Source organism: Parambassis ranga, chromosome 19 (genome assembly GCF_900634625.1).
Source record: "Parambassis ranga chromosome 19, fParRan2.1, whole genome shotgun sequence".
In the NCBI taxonomy this organism is placed as follows: Eukaryota; Metazoa; Chordata; class Actinopteri; family Ambassidae; genus Parambassis; species Parambassis ranga.
This window is the reverse complement of record NC_041039.1, coordinates 21,532,188-21,559,522: the sequence shown is the minus strand read 5'-3', so window position 1 is coordinate 21,559,522 and position 27,335 is coordinate 21,532,188. Positions and strand designations below refer to the sequence as shown.

The following is a 27,335-nucleotide window of genomic DNA, read 5'->3' as shown; positions in this document are numbered from 1 at the left end:
TCGTCCGTCCCCTCCATTCCTCCGGTGTCGGTTCCTCTCATGCCGCCGTTAAGGCGCTGGATACGGTGCGATTTGTGATCGACCAAGCGGCGGCGGCGGCGGCAGCAGCAGCAGCAGCTCGGGGAACATGGCGTATATCGGGGACGCGGACCCCTTCACCGCTGCGATACCCGCCACCAAAGTTGAGCTGACGGTTTCTTGTAGGTAAGTGCACATTGTTAGAAGCAGCTGGTGTGTTCAGGTAAATGTGTAAAAGCAAATGAGGTGTGTGACGCTCAAGAGTGAGTGAGTGAGTGAGTGAGCTGCGTGGAAGCTTTATTTATTATTGCAAAGTGCAGTTTTAGTGCCCAGGACTCCACGCTGCGTGGTCTGCAGGATGAGTCCTCTCTCTGCCTTGGCGGCTTCCATGTGTGGTCAGAAAGCGCAGGATGCAGCTGCGCTCTGTGCGGCAGCAGCAGCAGCGGTGGATGAGCTCCAGATGGAGGTCAGAGTTGACGCGTCTTTCCACCGCTGTCACGTCTCCCAGCTGATCCAGCTGCCACACGCAGCGCGGGGAGACTTCACGGAGCTCCGCTTCCTGCCCGTGATGTCATGCTGCCCCTTTTTTATTTCTGATGAATCTATGAGGATTTCCTGCTGGGGTTAGATGCATAAAGAACCACTGCATATGATTGCTGATCCATCTATTTTTAATCATTATTATCAGAAAGTGGCAGAAAAAATGGCACAAAACAAACCAGGGTATCACTTACACTCTCACTCTCTAATCCTATTAGAGAGAAGCTGCAGGAATAAATATTGTGCTGATTAGTTTTCGGTTTATCTCTTTGATTATGCAGTAATTAATTTGGGTTCTTTGCTGAGAGATTCCCGTTCTGTCTCAGCTGTGAAACTGAAGGTGAAGAGCAGCATATACAGCTCCAAAAGCCCGGCTAAGAGCTTTTACATCATAAACTCATTAAAATGGAGCGAAATATGACTAGATGATCATACACCTTTTGATATTTGGAGAAAAAAAGACAAACTTTGTCGACATCCAGCCTCTCAAACATCTTGTTTTGCTGCTTTTCTTTGATTAAACTCATTTTTGTGAATGATTAAAAGGAGGAAATTCCAGCATGTGCTCCATGAAAATGACCCAAAAAAGAAACTCTAATATTTAAGGGGACTGATTAAAAACGTGTCTCGATGCAGCCAAGCACACACACACACACACACACAGTCAAATATCTGTATTGTAAATGTTTGAAGCTCACCTGCGTTGAGACATTTTACTGAAAGAAAAACAAAGACTTTGGGCTGAATGAGGTTTCCACTGACCTAAAATCAGCCAGCTGTTGCGGCGGACCGAGCCGCTGTTGCTGTTTTGTGTCTGTCTGAAGATAAAAGCCTGATAATACCTCACAGAATAAGAAGAAGAAGACGAAGAGGAGGAGGAGGAAGTGGGCTTGGTAATGACCTTAATGATTTTGAGATCAGAGCCTGTGAAGACATTTTTGTGCCACCATCTGGAACAAATAATTGTTTTTTTAATGATGGAATGATGAAAGAAGAGCTCGTCTGACTCATCTCTTTGAAAATGCTGCTTTTATTCATGCAAACATAATGTATACGCCTCAGTTTGAACATGCTGCTGGAAGCGTGCGGGAAGAAGAAGCAGCACATTCTTTAATGGCTGTAAAAGGCATCTTAAGCCGCATGAGCGCTAAAGTAAAGTCAGCTGTGACTTGGAAACATGGCAGCAAATGTAGGAAAGTCAATCAAAAATAATGAGAAGTTTGTAATAATGGGAATAAGTATGCAGAGCTGACGTAGGCCTGAGCGTTAGAGGTGCACCAGGCACCACCACGGGGACCTGTGCAGACCTGGGAGCAGATGGGGATTCCCTGGGAGGAGGTTAAAGACAAGGAGGTCTGGTCTCTGCCCCCCCTCCCCCTTCCCCATGCTACTGTGGCCCTGATGGACTAAGCAATTTGGAGAATGTCTATTTCCACACATGCACAGTGCACACTCTGCGTTTTTATATTCTTTAATGGGCAAAATGTGCAGGTGCATGCTGCACTGGGACTTTTTAACACAGCAGCTCTAAAGTCAGCAGCTTTAGTGTCCACGCAAAGGCTTGTGGAGTGAGCACCCTGTGATGATGATGATGTCACGTAGACCTCTGGGCCCTCACAGATGTGGAAACTTTGGTTTAGCTCCTGTAGAGCCTCCGACTCCTGTATGTGTAGCAGTTCGGGCACCTCTTCACAGTAGGTAGCTGTTTGGATGTTGGTAGGATGATGTCAGGTGTAGTCACAGGTAGGGCTGAAACGACCGATCACACGTAAATGTCGTAAGTACGGCTGCAGCTAATGACTATTTCAATAGGGGACGACTACTTTGGGCCGCTGATTTGTCATTGCTTCATCCGCAACCACCTCCATGCCTACAGCCGAAACCCTTGTGCTTTAAAACTGTGTGTGTGTGTGTGTGTGTAACGATCGTCCCACTACACCACGAGCCAGATCTTTCTCCTCTGCAAATATGTTACACTTGCATGCCGTGCGATGACATCACTAAAGAGTCATCGAATACTAAATTAGTTGTCGATGTAATTTCCCCACAAATATTACTCAAGTAATCGTTGCAGCCCTAGTCACAGGTGCAGAAAACAGTTAAAAATGAATCTTTTTCTTGCTTGGGCTGTTTGTAGCTCGTGAGTTGTTTTGTCCAACGTCCATCAGTTCAGCATTCCAGAACACCAATGCTTTGTATGATGAAGAGACCACTACATACTACCCTGTAGCAGCCTTCATGATATTTTACAACACGAAGCATCCCTGTTTGGGCATTGTTAGCTGCCTGAGTTGACACCCTCGACACCAAAAGAAACTTTACCAGCCCTCAGCTCGTGGGTGGTGTGATTTTCCCACTTTGGTGTGTCGACAGAGCTACTGAAGCATTCAGCCCAGATAGATCCCTTCCCTGAGTGAAAGCCCTCCTTCACCCAATAAATCCAAACCATCACGTGTGTAGTCAAGCAGCAGCACTGACAGATTGATTAACTCAAATCCAATATGAGTGAGAGGAAGATCCTTCATCCTGCTGCCTTTAGAGGAACAGGGTTGTTTTAGGAGCGCCTGTCTCTCCTGATCTGAAGGCCTTGATGGCTTTTAACAAATGGATGGTAAACAGCAAACATGACGGCTCTTCAGAGCTGCGTGAATGACATCGACGGCCGGTCTTTGGGGAAATGTTTGTCAGCGTTCATGTCGGCCTGGCTGTCCCCTGATCCTGAGTGGTCCACGGCGCAGAGATAGCCTTGACCTTTGGGCACAAAAGGTAGGAAGTGTATCCCGTCAAAGAATTGACGTGTTCTGATGTGGCTGTATTGAAAGCGGGCGCTGGCCTGCTGAGAGGCCGGTCGATGTGTCACAGCCGATGTTGCACTTTCAGCAAGGTAGGTGAAGAAAGAGACAGAAAGACTCGGTGGAGCAGAGGACGGAGTCCAGCGTGCAGGTCTCTAATGTTTGTCTGCACAGAAACGGGGCTGCATTAAGAGGCGGCTTCATCCGGGAGCTTTTTTTACTACTCATCTGACCACACAACCCTGCGTGGACTGATGTGAAAGCAGCAGATACCATGCTCCATCTCCTCCAGTGTGGCTGCCTCATTTACTATAAACACATAATTACGCTGACATTCTACACACAGGCGGCTTTAAAGCCACATAATGGCCATTCTACTCAAGAGCTTTCTGCACAGATCTCCAGACTGATGCTGCATTCTGCCCACAATGTAAACTAAGGCTCTCTCGTGTGTCGGACTGAGAGACGCAGCCCGTGCAGCAGTAGTGGCCGAGCTACGGGCCCTCTTCTGGTCCTGTGAATGTAGTATATGTTAAGAAAGATGGACTGACCCTCTGTGATGTCATTAGTTGGTGTTCCAAAGAAAGTAGCAGGTAGCTGCGTACAAGCACGAATATAAATGAATCTTACATGAAGTCTATGGTCTGGACAGGCGGCGCTTGGAGGCATCCTGAGTTGCAGTATACACAGTGATTTATGTAACTACAGGGCGAGCAGATGGACAGATTGATGTTCTCTGTTTTCTTTCGGCTTGTCATCTGCAGCTTCTGTCTTGTTGACACTCAAAGTCAAATACACAGAGGTTTCAAATGATTAAAAACCACGCTGCTGTCATGAGGGAGTGTGTTTTCAGAGCAGTGGCTGCTGATAATGAGGTGCTTCACTTTGTCATTTATCACCTTTGCTGTTGTTCATTTCAGAACAAATCATCGCTGCCTCATACATTTCTTATATTGTTGATTATTGCCTGAAAGAACGACTTCTCTTTTTTTATTATTACTGTTCATATATCACGTTTCCCCAGCTTGCAGCTTTGCAGGCTAAATCCTTTACAATTTAGGTGGAACAGAGCGAAGAGCATAAAACTAACAGATCAAGTCGGCCTCAGGTGGCAGAGACCGAGCCGCGGGAGGCTCCGTAAGGGTCATGCTGAGTGGCTGCATTAATGAGTTTTCTGAAGCAGTCATTTGGTCTAATTAAGGCACCAAGCAGCCACCGTAGCTTCACCTGGTTACCTCGGAGAGCCCACGTGCCTCCATCACATTACCGTTCCTCTGCTTTCATCTCTTGCTCAGCCACTTTGTTGCTTCTCTGTGAATTTGAAGACATCACGTTGATTAGCGTCCAGTGTTTGATGCCGTTCTGCTGAGCACGATATGAGACTTTTTATGCAGATTTATGCAGAATATTAAGCTAAGAATACATACATAGACATAAAGAGTAAGTAGCGAATAAATTTTGGTATGCTTTACATGTACCGTACAGGTACTGTGGCAACTGTGCTGTCTTTATAGAGTCTTTTTTCAGACTTAGTCATTAAATGACTGATTGATGATGTGTGTGCACCAAAGTGAACAAATGACTTTTTTTTGTTAAAGTGGGTAGATGTGAGTGACTTATAAATTACTTAAATAAACATTGATAAACAATGTGGACCCCCGCTGAATGCCAGGCTGTTGCACCTTGAAGCCCCTGCTTTAAAGCAGGCGGAACAGTGATGTATACAGCTCTAATAGAGGCAGTCAGCTGTGTGAAAGGCTGGATCTGCCCACTTGGCACAGTTGATACTTCTGGTTGTGCACGTAGCGCTTGCCTGCTTCGTTTGAAGTCTGTGTGAGCGAGCAAAGGTGGCATAAAGAGAAGGTGTGTGTGTGTGTAGTAGCTGCAGAGTGAAAGGGACATGTGATACAACAGTTAACTTTCAGCTGATTAACTCAACTGCAGATGAAAAACATGAAGAGACCTGTGCCTGACGTGATGTTAGACAAAGTTCTTAGGTCATTGTTTTTCAAATATTTCCTAATATTTCCTACGCATAATTAACTGAGCCCTTTGATCAACAGATGAGCGCCAGGTTGTGTGTTTTCTGCTTACACAGTCCTCCATCTCGCCTTCAGAGCTTTGCCTATATCTGGTTATAGATAAAATAGTATGGTGGCCCAAAAGTGAGGCCTGAACAAGCGGCAACCTTTGGGGTTCAGACTTGAAGCCCATGCGGAAGTGTCAAATCTTGTAGTTCACGCTGCAGCCACTGGGGGCTGGCTCCAAAAGCGAGTCATTTCCCATAGACTCCTATGTTAAAATGTCCACCTTCACAGCAGAAATGAACATGTTTACAGCCTGGTACAAAAAAACATTCTGGTCTCAGATGATAAGTTCTCTTCTAGTGTCAATTGTACGGGGGGGTTAATTTTTTTATAACTCACTGGTTTTAATTATATTCAGAGTTAAAATTACGCAAATTATGGGCGTTGCCACTTTGAGTGACATCTAGTTGCTGTATCACAGCGTGAGTTTCCTGCTTCCACGATCGCCCGCCCCTCTAAACTGTCGTGCTCCCCCTCTTTGTCCATATTTGGAGTTTTGGCGGACGTGAGCTGCCAACATGGTGGCCGCCAGAGCGTCCTGGAGCCTCCCACCGAGCCTCAGAACGGCTCTTCAGAAACAAACGGGTGACGTCAAGGAAGCTCTGTCCATAGTTTTTACTGTCAATGGGCCTGAAACGTCTTGATCGCCCCCTGGTGGCATGCTGCAACATAGGTCCTAAATCCTGCCTGCTCCATGTTAGGAGCATCTTTTATCAACACAGTAGCACCTGTACGTGAGATATTTGGGCCTCACTTTTGTATAATGGGTGGTGGCAGAGCTACGGCGGCCATTTGTATATGTACATTTTATAAAGAGGAATTTCACATAGAGGTCCTGTAAACATGTTTATTTCTGCTGTAAAGACATTTTAATGTGGCGGTTTGGGGTTATTGACTCACTTTTGGAAGCAGCCTCAAGTGGCCAATTGAGGAACTGCAGTGTTTGAGCTTGTGCGTTGCTGTTTGAGCTTTATTTACAGTTCAAAGTCATAACTAGAACTACAAAAAGAACAAATATATATAAATATAGTTGGTGTTTAAAGTTTAGTTGTTTTGTTCAGTCATGGTCCTCTCTGAGAAATAATACATTCAGCCTTTAATAAGACTCTTTGGCAGAGTTCATGAAAGAAACTAAAAATAAATGACAGAATGAGACGTTCGCTGGCTGTTTGTATTTAGGACACTTCCTGGAGCCTTTGAAGTGACTTTAAACTCCTGCTCTATTATCGCAGCCTTCGGAGTGCCCACTGATATCTATTCTTTGAACACGTTCCAGTGTGACTTCTTGGCGGTCTGTTCTCGCCTAATCCTGCTGAAGTAGAAAAGGCTCCCGTCTCATACGCGGCGGATCAGGAATATCTCATACGAGACCAGAAATTAAGAACACACTGTGAGGTGCATGTGGCGAATTCTGTCAGATCTGGCAACCTTTTAGAGATAGCTGCAGTTGCATAAGAAGAAGCCTGAGTGCAAATATGATTATAGGATAATAGCACTGGTTGAATATTCTGCTTTGATAGACTGAGAATTAGTACAGCCTGTCCTGAATTTAATCTCCTCTTTTCTTACGTTATCAGCTGCTCGGCTATTATTTCTGTTATTGATCGCACAGAAGTTTGGTGAGGTTTTAAATACTTTTTTTCTTTTGGTCTCAAATGACACACTTTAAAACCACTTTAGGAAGAAGGTATGTTAGGGTCAGTATGAACAGGAGGACTGATTACAGCCAGTCAAACATGCTGCAGTTTTTTATATTTAACCCCTGAATGTTCTTATGGGTTTTATGGTCACAATAGAACAGGGGTGCCCACACTTTTTCGGCTCGCGAGCTACTTTTTACAATGACCAAGTCAAAGTGATCTTATCCACGTATATGTGTGTATATAATGGATTTCCATTTTAGGATATATGAGCAGTATATATAATCAGGTTAAAACTAATCAACAAAGAAATCATAAAATTACATGTTTATTAAATTAAAAATGACAATGTGTAGTTAAATTACATTTTTCAGTGCAAACATATTATAAAGGTACCCAGTCAACTCTGTGTGTCATGAGACAGGCTGTGGGCATTGAGTGAAGAGAGAGGCTGCTAAATGGACAGCAAGACACTTCCCTATTTTTACTGTTTTAAATGATAAAACTAGCTGACAGCAAGCAAAGTCTCCCTACTTCATCCATCCATTTTCAACCGCTGTTCCTACTTTAGTTATGTTAATCAGCTCGTCACAAGTTAGCTAACTAACGAGCACTGGCACCATGATTGAAGAACATTATAAAAACACAGCGCGCAGCATCCAGTCTGAACTGGCATCAGGCTACGGTCCTCTGTCTCTTGGCGGCAGCACTCAACTGTCTGTCCTGTTTGTTGACACGGCCCAAAAACTAGCCTTTATTAACGCTAAGAGCTCTCACTCCTTCGATCTTTCACACTACTACATACACACACAAACACGCAGCAGCGCGGGTGATCAGGACAGAGTGAGACATCTGTGTTATAAAAGATCTTTGAGGCACCATGAGGATAGGTGATAGACTAACATGAAAACATTTTTTAAATGACATGCGATCGATCGCACCTCCTCCGCAATCAACTGGTAGATCGCGATTGACCTAATGGGCACCCCTGCAATAGAAGGTCAATCAATCAAGCAACAATAAATAATTTGTATTACACTTAAATATTCATATTTTATACATTCAAATGGTCTTATGGCTGCCAGTGGACTGTACTGTTTATTTAATTTGAATTATACTTAATTTCATTTTTAAAATTTTAACCTTTTATTCATCTATTATTGTCCATTCTTTTTGTGTTGTTTCTGTGTAAATCCCCTTGAACTGCTATATGAATAAATTGATTGATTAAGCAGTTAAACGTGCTCCTAGCAGTCAGATAGAATAAGATCAAATAAAAAAATGTTTAAAAATACATAAGATAATCGTTAATTAAAATGGAAAAAAAGATGCGACCAAAGCTAAATTTGTGATGTTTCTGACAGATATTCATTGTAAAATTAAAGAAGGGAGGCAAAAAGTGCATAGATACAATACTTCAAAATACAAAGTGTCAAATATTTCATGTGAAACACCAAAAAGAACATACAAAAAATACTATTACACTCATGTTCCTACCTTCCCACTGTGGACTGTGCTCGCTGTGGCTTCCTTCAGTGAAGCTGGGCTCCTTTAGTTCATTATTGGATGTACATCAGTTTCCACACACACACACACACACAGGATCTGAGAAAATCGTTCAGAGGTAAGAGGATGTTTCAGGTTTCAAAGGTAGATTGAGCAGACCTGCTCAGAGTTTTCTTTAGCTTCAATTGACCGTATTGATCTGATGTTACCCTCCTAGCAGGTCGAGCTTGCACTGTTAATTAGTGAGCCTTCATTCACAGAAGGAGCCTCTTTATTAGCTCATTTATAGCGCAACAGACGACTGCTGCTGCTCTAACTGTAAGCAAAGCGGCACACTGGCTCACTGCAAACGTGTCCACAGTGTCACGCCCAGGCTTACGTGAGGTCACGCTGAGGGAGAAGCTGCCCACGCTACGGGCGGAAGCGTTGCAGACTTTAAGAAGCAACGAGGTGACGAGGATTTCTCACTGGGAGTGTTTTTCTTACTGTTTGTGCTCCTGTGGATTGAAGTGTGTGGAGGCTGGCATTAACGCTACAAGGTTAGTGCTTTCAACTCCACAGGGGACACGTAGGCTAAAAATGTACGCACTCACATCCGTCTCCTGACCTGTGTTAAGTTGGCTGGAGGGAGGTGAATGGTGGGAAACTGCCGCTCGCTCTTTCCCGGACATATTTTTAAACTTTATCATATAGCAAGAGAAGAAATTGGCCAATAAAATGTGGCCAAAGCTTCTCCAGATAAAGCTCCAAATAGCGCATTGTCCATTTTGTCTCCATTTCAGTTCCAAAATGCCTTGAATCTTGTGAGATCCATTAGATCAGGACATCATAGGATAATCATAGGCTATCCTCTAAGGAAGTAAGACGTCTGGTAATGATAGGAAGAAGCGATTTGATTGGTTGAAGTTAGCCCATGAGAGACCTTTAATCTAATTTCTTGCCAAGTGCTGCTTTTTTGTGGCATGTGCAAAACTTTCGCATCCTTCCTTTACTGAATTAAACTTTGAAGGCTGGTCAAGAACTGTCAGTAGCAGTTAGCTGCATCCTCCGGGGGGCTGAGAAATGGAGCCAATGCTAGAAGTCACCTAAACTGCAGTTCCTCGAATGGCCACTTGAGACTGACTTCTCAGAGTCAATTCCCACAGACCTCCACAGCTGCACATACTTAAAAGTGCGACTGCTTCGAGTAAAAGATGGATGGCTCTTAGATTGCAAGCTTCCTTACCTCAGCTATGCTTGTGTTCACGCTTTCTTTATTAGGAATAGCCAGACTCTGAGACCGCCTTTATTGTGATGTCATGAAGGGCTTGTCTGTCTTTAGGGATAAGCTCAATATATACAGCAAGACACTGGTTAATACTCACTGCATGCATCAAAAATCACTTCTTTATATCAGAGAGTGTTAGCCTTAGATTGGGCCAAAAACATTCGGCACATGACTGACTTCTGTCTGAGCTCGGATGTAAGCTTCACAGAGCGTATATAAGGAATAATGTGCGCTGTGTGAAGGTTTTCAAAGTGTGAGAAACAGCTGTCTGCTAGAAAGGAGACCGTAAAAACAGCCTGAGTCGTTACATTTTGTATTTTCTGATGGATCCGTGAACTACTCTGCTAATTAGGATAAGTTGTATAGATTTGTATGAGACTGGCCACAGTGTGCACACATCACTTTTCCTGTTGTGGCAGCAGTTGTGTTATAATACTTCTAAGACATTTAGCAGAAAGCTCCTGTTGTGTTTAAATAATTGTGGAACTGTCTGTAGAGAAGTCGTATCCACGTCTCAGAACATTTACCCTCCTGCTCTCAGTGCTGGAAGTCCCCCCCCACCATCCTCCCGCCCTCACATACAGGTATTTAAAGCTCTAGCTGCCATGTTTAGGTGGCTGTGATGTAACTGGTGGGATTTCAAATGTAATTCCGGTGTCGAGGAGGGACCGCTATTGTAAATGTTTGATGAACTACGAGGCACTCTGCTACCCAGACGCTTCCAAGCCCGCCTGTGGAGGAGAGGGCTTTTTAAAGAGTCTCCTGTCTCTATCAGGGCCAGGTGGAAGCCCTCGGGTGCACATGAATCACAGGGAGGTTACCATATCCATGGAAGTGTGTGTGTGTACTTCTGCCTACAAACACACACACATACAGTTGCGTGCTGTCTTTCATACACTCCTTCAGCTTCTCCCTCTTTCTTCACTGCATCTTGTTCTCTACCTTCGTTTGTTTTCCTCTGGGAGCCAGCCGGGCACAGTATTTCTCTTTATTGGACATTTATCCTATTTGGCAGGTGAAGTCGCCCACTTCTCACTCCTACACAATCTCTCCCGACTGTCCGCTAGTCATATAAAAAACACAGGCCTTGATACAACTGGGCTCATTTCCATCGCTTATTATCATTTATTTAGGGTCTGGAAGCTTGGGAAGGGCCGGTGGGCGTGTCCTGACAGCGAAGCAGCCGAGCGTGGCGTTTTACCATCTGGGCCACACTGGGATCAGCACAACACGAGCGCCTGATCTAGATAGATCACTAGCCATCAACAGCTTCAAGACACTCGCTGCTTGTCACACGGAATAGGACAGGCGACAGAATGCTCACCCTGCAGCTAGCATGGTAGCAGGAGCCTCTCCCTCTGCTCTTTGTTTTTCCTCTCTCAGCAGTGCACAATATGTACACAGTCATGCTGCTGTGATGGTTGCAGAGGTTTTTAATGGTAGAAAAGATCACAGGAAAGAAGAATGTATGATTTTTTTATAAATGTAATACAATTGTAGAAGCTGTATTTCATGTGAGAGTTGATGATTGCGGTTTTTACACTACTGAAGCCTCCGAACGTGACTTGATAATCTGGAAAGGCATGAATCCATCTCTGCTGCCTTCTTACATTGCATGTCAGCTCTACTTGAAGCCAGCCTCTACAGGCTGTTAGAGGAACTGCAGTTTGCTGCACCTCCATGTTGACTGCTTAACCCTCAGGCGTCACTTAAATGACACAAAAAATGATGAAAGTACAAGGATTTTATGCATAGGCTTATAAAGGGTTAATGGCTGATTTTAGTGGTGAACAGTAGAAAATGTCAAATTTAACAATTTTTCTTAAAAATGAAACCCTTACATCAAGAAATGCATGGTTATTTGTTGTTATAGCTATGATATTAAAAATGTAGTATTATAATGGGAGTTAATTGGACCTAAGTGGAAAATACTTACTTACTTAAAGAAAAAAACTGCTGCTACACAAAAACTAATAATGCATCAAACTCAATATTTTGGCTAATCTTTGACATATCCATGACAGATTTAAAAATAATGCCTCAGCCAACGAACATTTGTTGTATGGAAAATAACTAATTTTTTGTGTTTTCTTCATAAAAAATTACTGTGACTTCAAGTAATCAAACTGGCATTTTAAGGGTTAAATAGTTAAGTAGTTTTGAGCAGGGCTGAAGTTGTTTAACATATTTATGCAGAAAAAAGCAGAAAAAAATATTAATCTGTTAAGTTTTTATAGCAGTTTTTTGGAAGTGGACGTTTTTGTCCACGAATGACACAAAAGGGTAGTAAATTTGTTTCACCATGTTCTAGTGATAGAACAATTTAAATTTGAATTCTAAAATGTGTCTAGACAGAGTCTTTGTTACAAAAAAAAATGTGCCATATGCACCAACACAGATAAAATGGTGGCCAGGTAAAGAGGCAAAAATGACCCAAATGGACAAAAAAGTCCACAATGACGGCCGAGGGTTAATTGTCTCCTGTGCACCTTCATCCAAAATGAATCGGAGCAGATGCATCGATGTATTATTTAGCTTTATGGAGTTCTCTAATGTACCGTTTGGCATGGGTACAAGTTGAGTGAGTTAAGGGGTCTCTTCACCTGCTTGGAATGTTGTTGTTGTTGTTGTTGTTTGCACCTGAGACCGGGACACTGTAACCAACAGCTAACACCGCTGGTGACGCATGAGTCCAGGTCTCCCCCTCTTCCTGAGCCTTAGCTCTTTCTTAGCTTCTCTCAGGCAGCTGGGACTTGTCGTCTTTATGTGCATATTTAATTCTTTCTGAGCTGTTTAACCGTGGAATACCTCAGTAGCGCCGAGCATCTGCTCTGTGATGGGACTCCTCGGTGCATTTATCCCTCCCTGTGCAAAGAGCAAAGACTGGAGTGTCATGTAAATTTGATGGCAGCCTCCACTGTTGCTTCTGGCACCGAGGGAGGTGGAACAGTGGAAAATAGGTCCTCTTTTCTGCTGTTTTCTCTGTATGTTTGAAATATAAATGGGCTCCGCTTTAAGCTTTTTACAGTCTGCTTAATGTGGTTTCCTGGATGACTGGATGAAACAGCCCATTTTTAATCAAGTCAGAGGACGATGATGGGTAAACAAGCCGTCAGTGAGGGAGTGTTGATGGTGTAATAACTTCCGAGCTCTACCTCCTCCTTAATTTTTATGTCTTCTTGTTTTTCAGAAACCTGCTGGATAGAGACACATTCTCCAAGTCTGATCCAAGTAAGCTCGTCTCATCACACACACACACACACGCACACACACACACAGCTCCCAGCAGGCCTGCACTCACACATATGCACACGTAGACATTAAATTCTGCAGACAAACAGAAATACCCACCTCATGCAGGCAGGTTCTAACTGTACACACACACACAGTGGCCTGGCTGCATGCATGCACTACACACACACACGCACACTCATGCTGCCTTGTGTGAATCAGTAGACATTTGCATATGTCAGGGGTTGTATTCGTCACTGTTCTCTGCGCCCAATGTGAGTGAGAGGAACCAGACCATCTTCACACACAAACCAGCCACATCCCTCCCACACACACACACACACACACAGACACACACAGACACACACAGACTCACTAGCTTGACAGCAGGGATTCAATTTGGCAACTGGTCCAGTGGTTTTTAAAGGCCCAGTCTGCAGTCTAACAGTAATTTGCCTTGAAAGAGAAACGTAACGTGTTTAGTGTTTGTGTGAAGGCTCCGTGTCGAACATAAAGAAGAAATTATTTTAATGTCACTGAACTTGTTGCTATTTGAGTACAACCCTCAGGTGAGGTGGGTGATTGGGTGATGTCACTGCTATGCGGTGGAGCAGGAAGAAGAGAGAGTCCATGTTTTATTAAAGCACCATTTAATGAACCATGTTAGGCTGACATTGTGCACAGATGGGACACCGAAGCAGGTCTATAGTATCACCTGTCTGCCACTTCTGTGCATCTCACAACTCATTAAGCAAACAGTGATTGGTCTGTTTTTTCATATGTTTAGCCTACATTCTTCATTTAGAAATACAACTTATTGCTTGTTTTCTGTTATTGAATGGAAGCCTGTCATATTTAAGGTGCTTTCACACTTGCAGCTTTTATATATTCATCTTTCACGAGGCCACACATTCTATCACATTTCTAAAGAGCAGTTTTTTTTATGACCAACACCATCATTCCAGCTGAGTCACCTGAGTCCTGGTTAATCTGAATAAAGGCTAAGTGATGGAGTGTGAGAGGGAGGTGGGATGAGCGACCACGTTCACCCGTCATCATTAATTATGCAACTTTAAGCCTAAATATATATTCATAAAAGTACTTCAAACATCAAACTAGTTTTAGTACTGGGCAATGAATATGTTTAGTTATGTTAGCTAGTATTCATTGCTTTGTTCATGTCCCATGCGTCCAATGTGTCTGCATTAAATGTGAAGGGTAGTCTGACAGACTTCAATGGAAGCATTAGAAACCAGTGTTGGGAAGAATACTTTTAAAAAGTTTTCAGTTACAGAATACAGATTACATACCCTAAAATGTAATTTGTAATGTATTCCATTACAGTACTCAATCTGAGTAACGTATTCTGAATACTTGGATTACTTACTGAATTGCATTTTAAGTGATATAATGCAGCGATCAGTCCCTGTTTACTACAGAGGACGGTATAAAACATAGCTGTATATATTTTTAAACAATGCAACCAACAGTCATTTTACACACAGAAACAATGTTTGAATACCTACATAAAACAGACCCATTTTACCATGTATAAAACTACCTGACTGCAAGAGACACATTCATACTGAAATGTTAATCAGCCTCAGTTAGTAGGGGTGGAACGGTTCACTAAATCCACGGCTCGGTTCGTATCACGGTTCTGAGGTCACGGTTTTCGGTTCGGTTCGGTTCACATTGTTGAGGTTTTTTCTACTTTTAACACTCTGGAAATACCAGATGAGCACAAAATATAGCCTATTTATCCAACATTCAACATATTTAAGAATCGGTTCAGTGTTTCCCCATCATTATATCAGGTCAAGTCAATTTAATTTCTTTTTAATTTCTATATAGCACCCGATCATAACAGAAGCCATTTAAGAGAACCTTTCCTATAGAACAGGAACACCTTGTTCTTTTATTAAACAAACTAAACAGCTCATGTTATTTATCTTATTTGCACAGCAGCCTGTCATTCTGTCTGCATGGTTGTGCGATTACACACATGAACACAGAGGCACGATGCGTGTACACACACAGACACATGCACAGACACACACAGAGACACGTGTGCGCACATGCTCCCACCGTCGGACAGAGACCGACATGCTAGTTGGATAGCCTGAACTCTATGACTACGCTAGGCCAAGCTAACGATGCTAACGAATTTTGTTTTTGCCATTGAAATATTTTATTTACATCCCGCTCTGTAAGCCATGACGGGACCAGCGGCAGCTTTGCGCACGATTGGACGGTCTGATTGGTCTGGGCTCCTCTCTGCTCTGCCTGCAGCTGAACCTGCTGCGTGAAGCTACAGTGAGAGTGACCGGCTGTGAGTGTTTTGAGGCGGGGGAGGAGATCACGGCTGCTGCTTGTCGAGGACAGTAGCCTGACTGCAGAATGATTTCACGTCAGTCTCCAAACGTCACCAGAGAGAGTCACTAGTAGCTTTTGATTAAAAAAAAGTTTGGAAAGCCGCCAAATGTAGCGAGAGAGACGCCAAGTTGCCAACACTCGTCTCCGTGCTGTGGTAAAAACGCCTCCCTGCATTACTTGACGCGCATGTCCTGAACCGTCCCACCCCTATTAGTTAGTTAACAGCTAACTAGTTCACTCCTTCAAGTGACGCTCACAGTGTCCCAGCATCATGACTGAGGAGCATTAAGCACGCAGCGCTTCAGACTCAGACTCTGACCCCCATCAGTCCGGATGCTCTGTCCTCTCTGTCACCCGCAGCTGCAACTTTCTGGCTAGTTTGCCGACATGAACCCAAAACTTTAGCTTTGCTCAAAGATGTTGTATTGAACTCTCACTCCAATGACTATTCACCGTCATACACGCATAGTATATGACCACACAATGAGACAAACGATAAGGAGTAAGACATCTGCTGTAAACAGGATCTTTGTTGTAAGAAGACAAAGATTTTTTACGTGACTTGTTTCATCCAGCAGAGTGAAAAAAACACATAAAGTACCGTCGTGTAATCCACTGATTTCAACAAAGTAACAGTATCTCTTTAGACTGTAACTGTAACGGAATACAGTTACTCATTTTTTGTATTCTAAATACGTAACGTCGGTACATGTAATCCGTTACTTCCCAACACTGTCAGAAACAGATGAGTTTCTCATTTGTTAAATTTTTTTGCTCCTAAATAAAGCAAGAGAGCTAATGAAAACAAGAATCAGACTGAATCACCACTTACAACGAAACACACTCTGATTGCTGGACATCATATGTGATGAATGCAAACAACAGCCAAGATGCTACATGAGCACTCCCTCGGTATGCAGTGTGGGTGCAGCAGACGAGTGCACAGATGATCTTGAGGATTTTCTCTCTCTGCTACCCTCGCTTCTTGATTTCTTAAATATTTCGGCACTTTGCCACCTGCACAGCAGTTCCACTGATGTTTCTGAACCTCAGTTGGTTCTGTGCGTGTGCGCGCGAACCCATAATTGATGAGCTCCCAGATTCTTGGATTGGACCTTTAAATGTCAGACGGTGGGAAAGGAGGATGAGCATCCCTGCCTGCCCAAACGTTTATGCAAGGAGGCACTTGTGCTGCGTCCATGTCTCTGCTCTGCTGACAGCACTGGCCCCAGTCACACAGCATTAGAGCGGCTCGGCAGAGCTTCACATACACAAAAGCGCACACATCCAGGGCCCCAGGCGAGCTCACGTACCATATTCATATTAGCTTATAAAGCTGAACAACAATCCAGTGTTTCTGTTTTGTGCATGTTTGTGTGTGTGTGTGTGTTTTAGCCGTGCGTGCATGTGGATGTGCTTTGATCAGTCTGCTTCAGCAGATTGGAAAAGGGCATTAAGCAGGCAAAGACCATTATCGAAGTCTGCGCCGTCGCTATCTCCTACATTGAAAACAGTGATGGTGGTGTTAGTGGTGCTTTTGTCAACCTCCCACCTTCATCATCAGCCTGATGAATAGAAAGAGTTGAAAGTGCACCACTGCGGATGGCGAGGATGCATCGCTATTTACGGCCGTGTGATTGATGTATGGCTTCTCTGCACACTAAAGCAGAGACCATGTGTCATCCGATGCTTCATAGGAAGATTAAAGGATGACTGTATATTCACCCAGCTGAGCCCTAGCTGCCTGCACACCATCCACGACGCAGCATATACAGCCAAAAACAGCCATAAACATGGCGAGTTGGAGCAACGTGGGCTGCCGCGGCAGACCCGGGGGTCTTCAGGTGTTGTTCTGTTTGCACTCCAATAATATCACCTTTATAAAAATGTAGCCATGATGTCAGTTCATCTGGAGGGTTTTCAGTCACTGTCACAACCCTTAATGAGTCCATAATTAAGTCACTTATGTTATTTCATCAGTGTGCGGCAGCTCTTACATTAACTCAGGCATAAATTTACAATTAATGAATGCTGCTGCAGTTAATGATAATGCATGTCACCTCATCGGAAGGTGCGCTGCCTTCATAATCAGATATCACAACATCAGCTCCAATCATCGTTCACTCCTTCGCTCTTGTGTATCTGATATGTGAGTCTTTTTTTTATTCTGCTGCACTTAGAGTCTGAAAACACACCATATGGACTTCCATATAGGCTCAAATATCATGTGACAGATGGACAGATGTGTCTAAAGGCTGTCACTCTATGTAAACCAACAAATCAACAAAGTGTGTTTGTGTTCATGTGCTGATCAGGAAGTAGTTTATGAGGTAGATATTCGTAGCGTGAGCTTCCTGCTCCCTTTGCACTCACACTCCTCTTTGCCTGTATTGGGGGTTTAGGTGGGCAGTGACACTGCCAACATGGCATTAAAAACCTTCCCCAGCTCCCCCCCTTATATAGGATCCATGGTTGTGTTTTTGGGATGGTACTCGGATCAGAGCAGCAGGCGAAACCACTTCCTAAACCTGACCAAGTGATGCTGGTGCCTAAACGTGACTTTAAAACCACAGACACACGTACCCCAGATTAGTTCATGCTCCACATTATTCTGTCTTTCTTCCTGCAAACATTTTAGCAGTTAGTGTGTGGTCCCAGAGGATCCGAGTCGCTGACAGATGTGTGTGTGTGTGAATACTGTAAAGGCTGCAGGAATGCTATGGAAATGTCATTTTAGTGCGAGCTGATTGCCTCATTCTCCTCTTGATAGTCATCTAAGAAACACTCCAGGTCTTCTCTCTAGATGGAGATGCTCTAAAGTCTATGAGGAGGACTTTTACTATAGTCCCACCCTGTGTGTCCTCCCCCTCCTCCCCCCTCCTCTCCCCACTCTTTCTGAAATACCATTGTGCTGCAGGGCAAAGTTCTAGTGACATTTAATTAGGGAGTTTTCCTCTAATGTCTGGGTCCGGGGGAAGAACACGCTCTCAGCTGACTCCTCTGTGCTGTCTCTTCAATCAATCTAACTGTGTCCTGTTTCTCTCCCCCTCTTCTGTTTCTGATTCAACAGTCTGTGTCCTGTACACTCAAGGAATAGCCAACAGGGAATGGAAAGAGGTGAGTGTGGGGGGGGCGGTACAGTGGGAGGAATAGCTGTTGGTAAATGGCAGCAAAGCAGGGCAAGCAAGTCATCCTGAGGCGGAGGAAGAACTGTTTTTATTGTCCTAAAATGCCAGCGTACATCTGTTTTTACCACCACACCATTTCATCTCATTTCATCTAATTGACTCATAAATATGAATCAGACGTGTCTCTTCGTGTTAAATAATTGTCACTTGCTGTTTGCAGATGGAATGCAGCTTTAAATAAAATGATCTCACATTATTAATCATTATTAATAAAAAAGAGTGCTAGGTTATTTTGATTAAGTGTTTAAGACCTATATGTTGCAGCTAGCTATCCTTTAAAGGTAGGGTAGGAGATTTTGAAAACTCAGTGAGTCAGCCAGATTTTGAAAGTAAACACACGCCCCTTTCTCTCGGAGCTCACCCCGAAGCCACGCCTCCCAACCGGTCTGACTTCTGGCCATCATGCACGTACCTCTCCTACCCTACCTTTAAAGGTAGGGTAGGAGATTTCATTCTGATGCACTTTTTGTTAAATTAGTGTAACTTCTCTTTACAATCCGATAGCAACCAATTAGTTCGGCAGTTTAGCATTAAAACAAAGAATATGAATCATCTGTGGAAGCTATAAAACGCTAAAAACATTAGCCAATCCTCTGGGTGGACCCTGCGCGGAGTATTGGCTGGTTGTCACTCTCTTCCTGCTCTGTGCGCACCAGAGAGGTACATGCATGATGGCCGAAGTCGCAGACCGCAGCTCGTCTTCAGGTAATGCGCGTCCATGTGATTGGGAGGCGTGGCTTCGGGGTGAGCTCCGAGAGAAAGGGGCGTGTGTTTACTTTCGAAATCTGGCTGACTCTCACTGAGTTTTCAAAATCTCTTACCCTACCTTTAAGCAGCCATTTTGGATTTGGAGAAGTTCCTATATCCTGGCAGGTTTAGCAGACAAACAAAGTGGTATAAGTACAAGTAAGCTTTGAGTCATTTGAATGTGGGTAGTCTCTCCTGCTTCCATGAATCCTGCTCCCACATAAATCCCCTGTCATCTGGTACTTTCACATAAACTTATGTTACTTATGTAGGCAGATGACAGTTCGGCTCAATCAGTAAAATGTGCAAGGAGACAACTAAGAGTCGGGTCATGCTGGTTGCCTGGTACCAGGCAGGGACAGCTGTTGAGCTCGCTGTCTGCACCCACCAGTTTCTTTTGCATGACAAATACCTGGAAGAATTTAGCTTTTGGCTGCACATGTGCAGAGGGGTGCTTGGCACAAACTAAAGCCAGCAGCCTAAGATGTAGTAGTAGCAAAGATGTTCACTGAGTTTAATCTCACTGTAATGCCTCTGATAGGCAGTTTTACCACCATCCTGTAGCAGCAGTTTAACCATATAAACCTGTATTTATTGACAGCAGTGAACTCTAACTTGTCCTGTTTGTCCTCCAGTTTGGCAGGACAGAGGTCATAGACAACACCCTCAACCCTGACTTTGTCCGCAAATTCATCCTGGACTATTTCTTCGAGGAGAGGCAGAATCTACGCTTTGACCTGTGAGTTAACGATTGACTTATGCCTGTGTTGATATGTGTGTGTGCTGCTGTGTATTTGTGTGCAGGCGTGGGTGAAAGTGCTGCTCCGTATGGAGCAAAGTTGAGTTAGGACTGAAATATTCATGCTTTGGCGCAGAGGGAGATGTAAGCCTTCTCTCTTCTAAATAAAAGACAAGTTTTCCAGCCGCTTTTATTTCCCCAGCATTTCCATCTGAAGTCATTTTCATTCATACAACGCTCCGAAACAAAGAAAGAAAGCGCCTGACGGACGCAGCTGATCACACTTTTTCTGATGATTTCTGTTATCCAAACTTCTCCTTCTCACAATAATTTACCATGCAGCAGCATCCTGTGATATTTTGATTGTTAAATTAAATTCAAGTCACACTTTAGGGTGAATCGTAGTGCACAGAAAAGCTCTTATGAACATAACAAATGACCTCCTTTCACAGCAGATGCAGACGATTGCGCAGTCTTAATCCTTTTAGACCTAAGTGCGGCATTTGACACAGTTGATCATACAATTTTAATTGAGTGCCTTAAGCACTGGCTGCGATCTGCGGGTCGGCACGGAGTCTGTCTGAGACTCTGCTCGTCTAAAACAGGTAATTTTTTTAGCTTCTCCTGCAGGAAAACAATCAACAACCTCTGTGTGTTTCCTAACACGTTGACAGCCCTAATACATATATATCAGAGTCCTGATCGGGAGGTAACGGCCGATTCCCATCAAAACTTTTTGATTTCCGATCATGTGATCGGATCGGGACATCCCTAGTTCTGAAACCCTTCGATGACATCTCTATACCGTCATCCCCTAACAAAACTGGCATGGTTCATCGGTACCAATCAATTAATGGAAATAGATAATGGAAAAAGATTCACTACTTGCTGAGGTTTAAAGTGTAAAACCAGTTTTAATAACTAGAATAAATTTGTTTTAATTAAGACCATGTACAATGACGTCATTTCTTGATTCTATGCATTGTTGATGCATAGAGTTGTTGTCCAGTTGAACACGTGAGGACCTGAAGGAGAAGAATGATCATGAATAAAGTATTAGATACTATAATGCTGTACACAATAAACACAAACATGAATAGTGTCCAAGCAGCAACCTTTGGGGCCTAAACTTGAAGCCCATGTGGAAGTGTCAAAACTTGTAATTCACGCCTCAGCCACTGGGGGCTGGCTCCAAAAGCGAGTCATTTCCCATAGACTCCCATGTTAAAATGTCCGACTTCACAGCAGAAATGAACATGTTTACAGCCTGGTACAAAAAACCATTCTGTTCTCAAATGATAGGTTCTCTTCTAGTGTCAAACAGGGGGTGAATTTTTTTACAACTCACTCGTTTTAATTATATTCAGACTTAAAATTACGCCTAATTATGGGCGTTGCCGCTTGAGCGACAGACGGTTGACGTATCACAGTGCGAGTTTCCTGCTTCCATGATCGTCCGCCCCCCTAAACTCCGCTCGTGCTCCCCCTCTTTGTCCATATTTGGAGTTTTGGCGGACGTGACGCTGCCAACATGGCGGTGGTCAGAGTGTCCCGGAGCCTCCCACCGAGCCTCAAAACGGCTCTTCAGAAACAAACGGGTGACGTCACGGAAGCTCTGTCCATAGTTTTTACTGTCAATGATAGTGTCCCTTTGCCTTAATTTAATGACAAATTTCTACTAATATAATCTGGAGTACAATATAATCTGGGCCAAATCTGGATTAAAATTGGATTAAGATTAAGATCAGATAGATAATGTAAACTAAAACACTGGCTGGTTGATATATTTCATTTGCATGATTATATGTCGTGAGTGACTGGTTGTGAAGCGAGTAAACCTGCAGTGTGATGTAATGTGATGGTCTTAAATTGGATCACTACGTTCAGGTGTGTGGAAACTGACAGACATCCTGATGAATTAGGCTTGTGACAGATAGAACATATTGTAGGCTATAACAGAGCAGACATGCTCTCTTTATCCACATCAGACACACCTTTATCTGCAGCCGTGCTGCTGTTAAAAGTGATATTTTCTCGTGCAGCCCTAAAAGACTGAACTGTCTAAGTAATTATGCTAATCTGCAGTGGATTTTTCTCTTTTGTGTTCCGGGCTTACGCACATCGACTGTATTTTCCTGTGGTAACTCATGAAATATGGAATGGCTCTTTTGTTTGTTTGCTTGTTGGCCTGTCAGCTGGGCCACATGCTGCTTACAAGCTGTGGGAGGTTACAGTGAAGGTCAAGGAGAAATGCTAGCTGTATGATTCTGTGTGTGTGCATCAGTGCATTATATGTATGCAGTACAACAGTCTGCATCAGATCATAAAAACTGTACATAAATATGACATGTGGGAAAGTGTACGTGTGCCTGTCACTGCGTGGAGGTCAGCAAATCTGGTTTTTATTCAGTATAATGGCTCCTCATGTAGGAATCAGATCTGTTTAGCTTGCTTGCTAATGCTAATGCTATTGCTACCAACACAAAGAAGAGACTGAGTCTGTCAGTTGCAGTCAGTGTTATCTATGGCACAGACATGATGTGTTATACAGTGTTATTGCTCCAGCAGTTTATTATTAACTATCTCCAGCATCGTGCTGCACGTGTTGAAGGACCTCAGCTTCCTCAGGAAGTACAGTCTGCTGCAGGCCTTCTTGTACACAGCTGTGCTGTTGGTCTTCCAGCTCTGTCTGCTGTTGATGGTCACTCCCAGGTACTTGTACTCCTCCACCACCTCCACATCCTTACCCAGGATGCAAAGGGGCTGTGAAGCTCTTCCCTTCCTCCTGAAGTCAGTCACCATCTCGCTGGTCTTGTGCACATCAGCAGGTGATTCCCTCCAGCCCACAAATCTGTCCACCAGCCCCGTGTACTCCTCCTCCTCCTGTCCACCACTTATAAACCCAACAACTGCAGGGTCATCAGAAAACAAACTGCAAACTGCAGAGGGTAGAGTGCAGATCAAACTCCAACCTCTCCAGCACCTTCATCACATGGGATGTGAGGGCAACTGCGCGGTAATCACTGAGGCCAGATGGAGATGACTTTTTGGGTACAGGAACCAGGCAGGACGTCTTCCAGAGGATTGGCACCCTCTCCAGGCTGAGGCTCAGGTTGTAGAGATGCTGGAGAGCTGCAGACAGCTGGCTGGCACAGGTCCTCAGGATCCTGGGGCTGATGCCGTCAGGGCAGGGCACAAGCAGCCTTGTGTTGTTTTAGCTTCTCCAGCTGTCTCCTCACCTGGCAGGTCCAAACAGTCAGGCAGGAGAGGAGAGGGCGGGGTGGTGTCAAAGGGGGGGAGGAGTGGTAAGCTGTGGTCTGGTCCAGTGGGAGGAGGAGGAGGGAAGAGCTGAGAGGGCATTGGAGGGGGGAGGTGTGGGGGAGGGATAGAGGAGACAGAGGCGGTCTGAGAGCTAAACCACACACACACACACACACACACGTCCTGTTATCTCCTTCATTCCAGACCGCAGTGTAGGCATTGACCACAACGATGGATGTTAACTCCCTTGGTGAAAAAGCTGCACTCAGGGAACTCCCTCTGGGTGTTGATGAGCGCCGTTAGCTCGTCCGTCTTGTTCTCCAGAGAGCGTTCATTCCCCGTGATGATTGCAGGCTCGCGTCTCCCCTTCTTTGCCTTCACCTTTACTCCAGCCCCGCATCCACCCGACGTCTCCTCCGTAGCTCCTTCGGGATTTCATGCCTGCCATCTGGCAGCAGTGCAGACTTCCTCAGCGCTAACAGCTCATCATCAGGTCATGAGAGTAAACAGCGGCCTTGGAAACATCAAGTTAACTTTAGCTAGTGGTAAGACCATCGCTGGAACTTAGATGAGTTAAAATGCAGTTATGTGCTTCACTACAGTAGTTACCAGTGGTGGAATGTAACTAAATATTTGTACTTTGTTACTGTACTTAAGTAAATGTTGTTTTAAAATGTATTTATACAAGTTCACACAGTACAAGATCATACACAGATATTATCATACCCCTGTAAGATTGTATAGAATGAACCTGTTGAATAATAATAAGTGTTGGAAGTGCAAAACAGAAATGGGAACTTTCTTACATTGTATATGGGAGTGTACACTGGTGGCTCAATTCTGGGAAAAAGTGGTGGACTTCCTGAGTGGGTGGTCTGGTTTAAAAATCCCCCTTACTCCTGTTATGTGTCTGCTAGGGGACAGATCTCAACTATCAACAGTATCAAAAGGAATATTTTCTGTTATTATGGTGGGCCTAGTTACAACTTCAAGAGTAATTCTAAGACACTGGAAGACAGCAGTCTCCCCCAGTTTGAAGGAATGGATGGATGCAATGGTGGAGACAGCGTCCTATGAGTCTATGCTTTGTAGACTAAAGGACAACATGGAGGAACATTTTTGGAATTATGCAAAGACTGATAAAAACACTGGAATTAGAGGCTAAAAGCAACGCTCTTTTGCACCTTACTTAATGGACTGGATTACCAGGATGTGGATCTCTTCTGTGTGAAATTTGCTTTAAATGTTTACTCCTATTTTTTTGTTGTTATATGGCATGTCAGAGATGGTTTACACCAAAAACAAAACCTAATTGTTGTATTGTGACCCTATGTTCATTTGTATATATTTCTTAAAACGTAATTGTGACGAGGAAGTCCCGTCACGAGTGTTCTCTCCACCCACACACACCTGTTTAGACTCTATTTCATTTGCCCAGTAGGAGGGGCTAGGGTTATATATGTGAGACTTCACCAGTGAGGAGGGGTTTTTTTCTTTTTTTTTTCCAGCGGAGTTGAGAGCTGAGTAGGCTCGTGTGTTAAAGGTCTGAGACGGAGTCAGAACCGCGTCCTTAACGGGTTATTTAATTGCTTCTAAACATCAGTATCATTTTTTTTTGATACTCGCTTTGTTTTACATTTGCATTTTTCCCAATTTTTGTTTATTGTTTTGTGAATAAATTTTGAATCACCACAACGAACGACTGCGCCTGAGTGTGTTGGGAAAATTGATCCCACCTGTGGCCTCGGAACGAGGGGAACCACGCCACATATGGTGTCAGGAGTGGGATGGCCAGTCGTAGGAAGACAAAGCACCTGCCAAGACAGCGGAGTGGGCTGCGTTCTCAGACACGGGCACGGCAGACCGAGATGGAGGCGGCTGCTGATCAGGCCGAAGCAGCATGGGAGACAGTGTTGTCTGCGTCCACTTCCTCAGCGGAGGAGGAAGAGACCCATCTCCGACTTGGCCCTGTCTCGTCGGGTGCACCTGGAGGAGAGCTTATGGTGATGATGAGAGACTTTTTATTGGCACAACAGCGGAGAGAGGACAGCCTGCTACAGGAACTTCGCAGCTTGAGGGAGTCACTCCAGCCGACAGAGCAGCCAATCCAAGGCACAGAGGGCGTCACTCCGAGTACAAGGACAGCCGACAGCCCGAGGCTGGGATTGCCTACCCCAGCACGTCAGCGCAGGGAAATGAACACCTCAGGTTGGTCGCCACCTCCTTCAGCTGGTAGTAGCCAACCAAACCAGATGGGCTTTAACCAGCCACCCACAGACTGGAGACCTTATTCTGACCCAAAAATACCTCCTTATCAGATGGGAGAGGACATTGAGAACTATTTGCTGCGTTTTGAGCGGATAGCTAAGACATGGAAATGGCCAGAGTCAGAATGGGCCTGCAGACTCATTCCTTTGCTCTCTGGGAAGGCATTGGAGGCTTACTCAGCAATGGATGAGGACAGAGCACATCTTTATGTGGACTTAAAAGAAGCCTTACTGGCGAAATTTGACATTTCACCTGAGACTTACCGACAGCAGTTTCGGAGAGGTTCAGTTCCAGTCGGAGAATCGCCTACGGAGACATATCACCGCCTGAGGGGGCTCTACCGACGCTGGATCCGTCCGGAGCAGCATTCGAAGGAAGGAATCGGGGAGATTTTCATCTTGGAGCAGCTTCTCCGCGTCCTACCTCCGGATGTGCGGACGTGGGTGAAGGAGCACGAGCCGAGAGATGGGTTGACTGGAGCCAGACTAGCGCTCCAGTACATGAATGCTCGACCACCAGCTCGTCCCAGCAGCAGCGCATATCGACCAGCGGTCCATACGGCACCGGCTCAGCCGATGAGGGAACCCGGTGAGGCGCAGCGTCTAGGTACTTCCTCTACCAGCAGAACTCTACCGAACTCGGGTAAGCCGTTGATTTGTTTTTATTGTCAGCAATCAGGTCATAAGGCTTCAGTGTGTCCAATCCGCAAAACCAAAATGATGGGATTTTGCTATGCTCCTCGCAAGGAGGAAGAAGAGCGGATGAAGGACAAAAAGAGCATTAAGACTTATAGAACTGTGACTGTGAATGGTCAGCAAGTGACTGCTTTATTGGATTCAGGCAGCTTCACTTCGCTAGTGAAGAAATGCATTGTGCCAGTCGGCAACATGGACTATAGATGTAAAACAGACATTGTGTGTGTTCATGGGGACAGTCATGGTTATCCAAATGCCGAAGTAACTGTCACCATTGAGGACCAGCCTTATCTTTTAACGGTTGGGGTTGTAGAAAGGTTACCTGTGGACATTCTTCTCGGTACAGACTTTCCATTACTTTTTGAATTGTTGCAGCAGGGAGAATGTGAAGGGGGGGAGAATGTGAAACGTGGTGATTCATGTCCGGTGGTTACCAGAGCTCAAGCTAAAACTGGTGTTCAACCGCTGCCAGACTTGGATGGTAGTCTGTGCGAGGGTGGCACCAAAGGACCGAGAAAGTCCAAAAGGCAGCGGCGCTTTGAAAAAAAACTAAAGCTAACGGAGCGTGAGGCTAAGGGGTTAGCTACCGATAAAATATGGGAAGTCCCCGAAAATATGGCGGAGCTACAAAAGCACGATAAATCGCTTCAGGAACTGTTTGCAAAGGTGATTAACGAATCGGTTGCAATTCAGGGGGGAAAGGAGTATTTTATCGTAGACAATGACATTTTATACACTGTGGGTGAAGGAGGAAAACGTTTAGTGATTCCGGAGAAGTGTAGACCACTCATCATGCACATCGCACACACCGTGCCATGGGCAGGACATCTTGGGCGTCACAAAACCTACATGAGAGTGAGTTCACGTTTTTTTTGGCCTAACATGTACACTGACATTCAGACATATTGCGCAACATGTCACACCTGTCAGAAAACTGCTCCAACTCGCAAGAGAGATAGAGCCCTTCTGCAACCACTTCC

General features: G+C 44.5%; 1 protein-coding gene across 1 annotated transcript in view; it reads left to right on the top strand.

Moving 5' to 3' along the window:
* The window catches only part of LOC114451718 (copine-8-like), a 75,447-nt gene continuing 48,112 nt past the window's right edge, over positions 1 to 27,335 (top strand). Inside the window, exons 1-4 of the mRNA XM_028430526.1 lie at positions 1 to 204; positions 13,041 to 13,081; positions 18,528 to 18,574; positions 20,028 to 20,131. Coding sequence (XP_028286327.1) covers positions 128 to 204; positions 13,041 to 13,081; positions 18,528 to 18,574; positions 20,028 to 20,131 — 269 coding nt within the window. The 5' untranslated portion in view covers positions 1 to 127. The remainder of the gene's footprint in view (positions 205 to 13,040; positions 13,082 to 18,527; positions 18,575 to 20,027; positions 20,132 to 27,335) is intronic.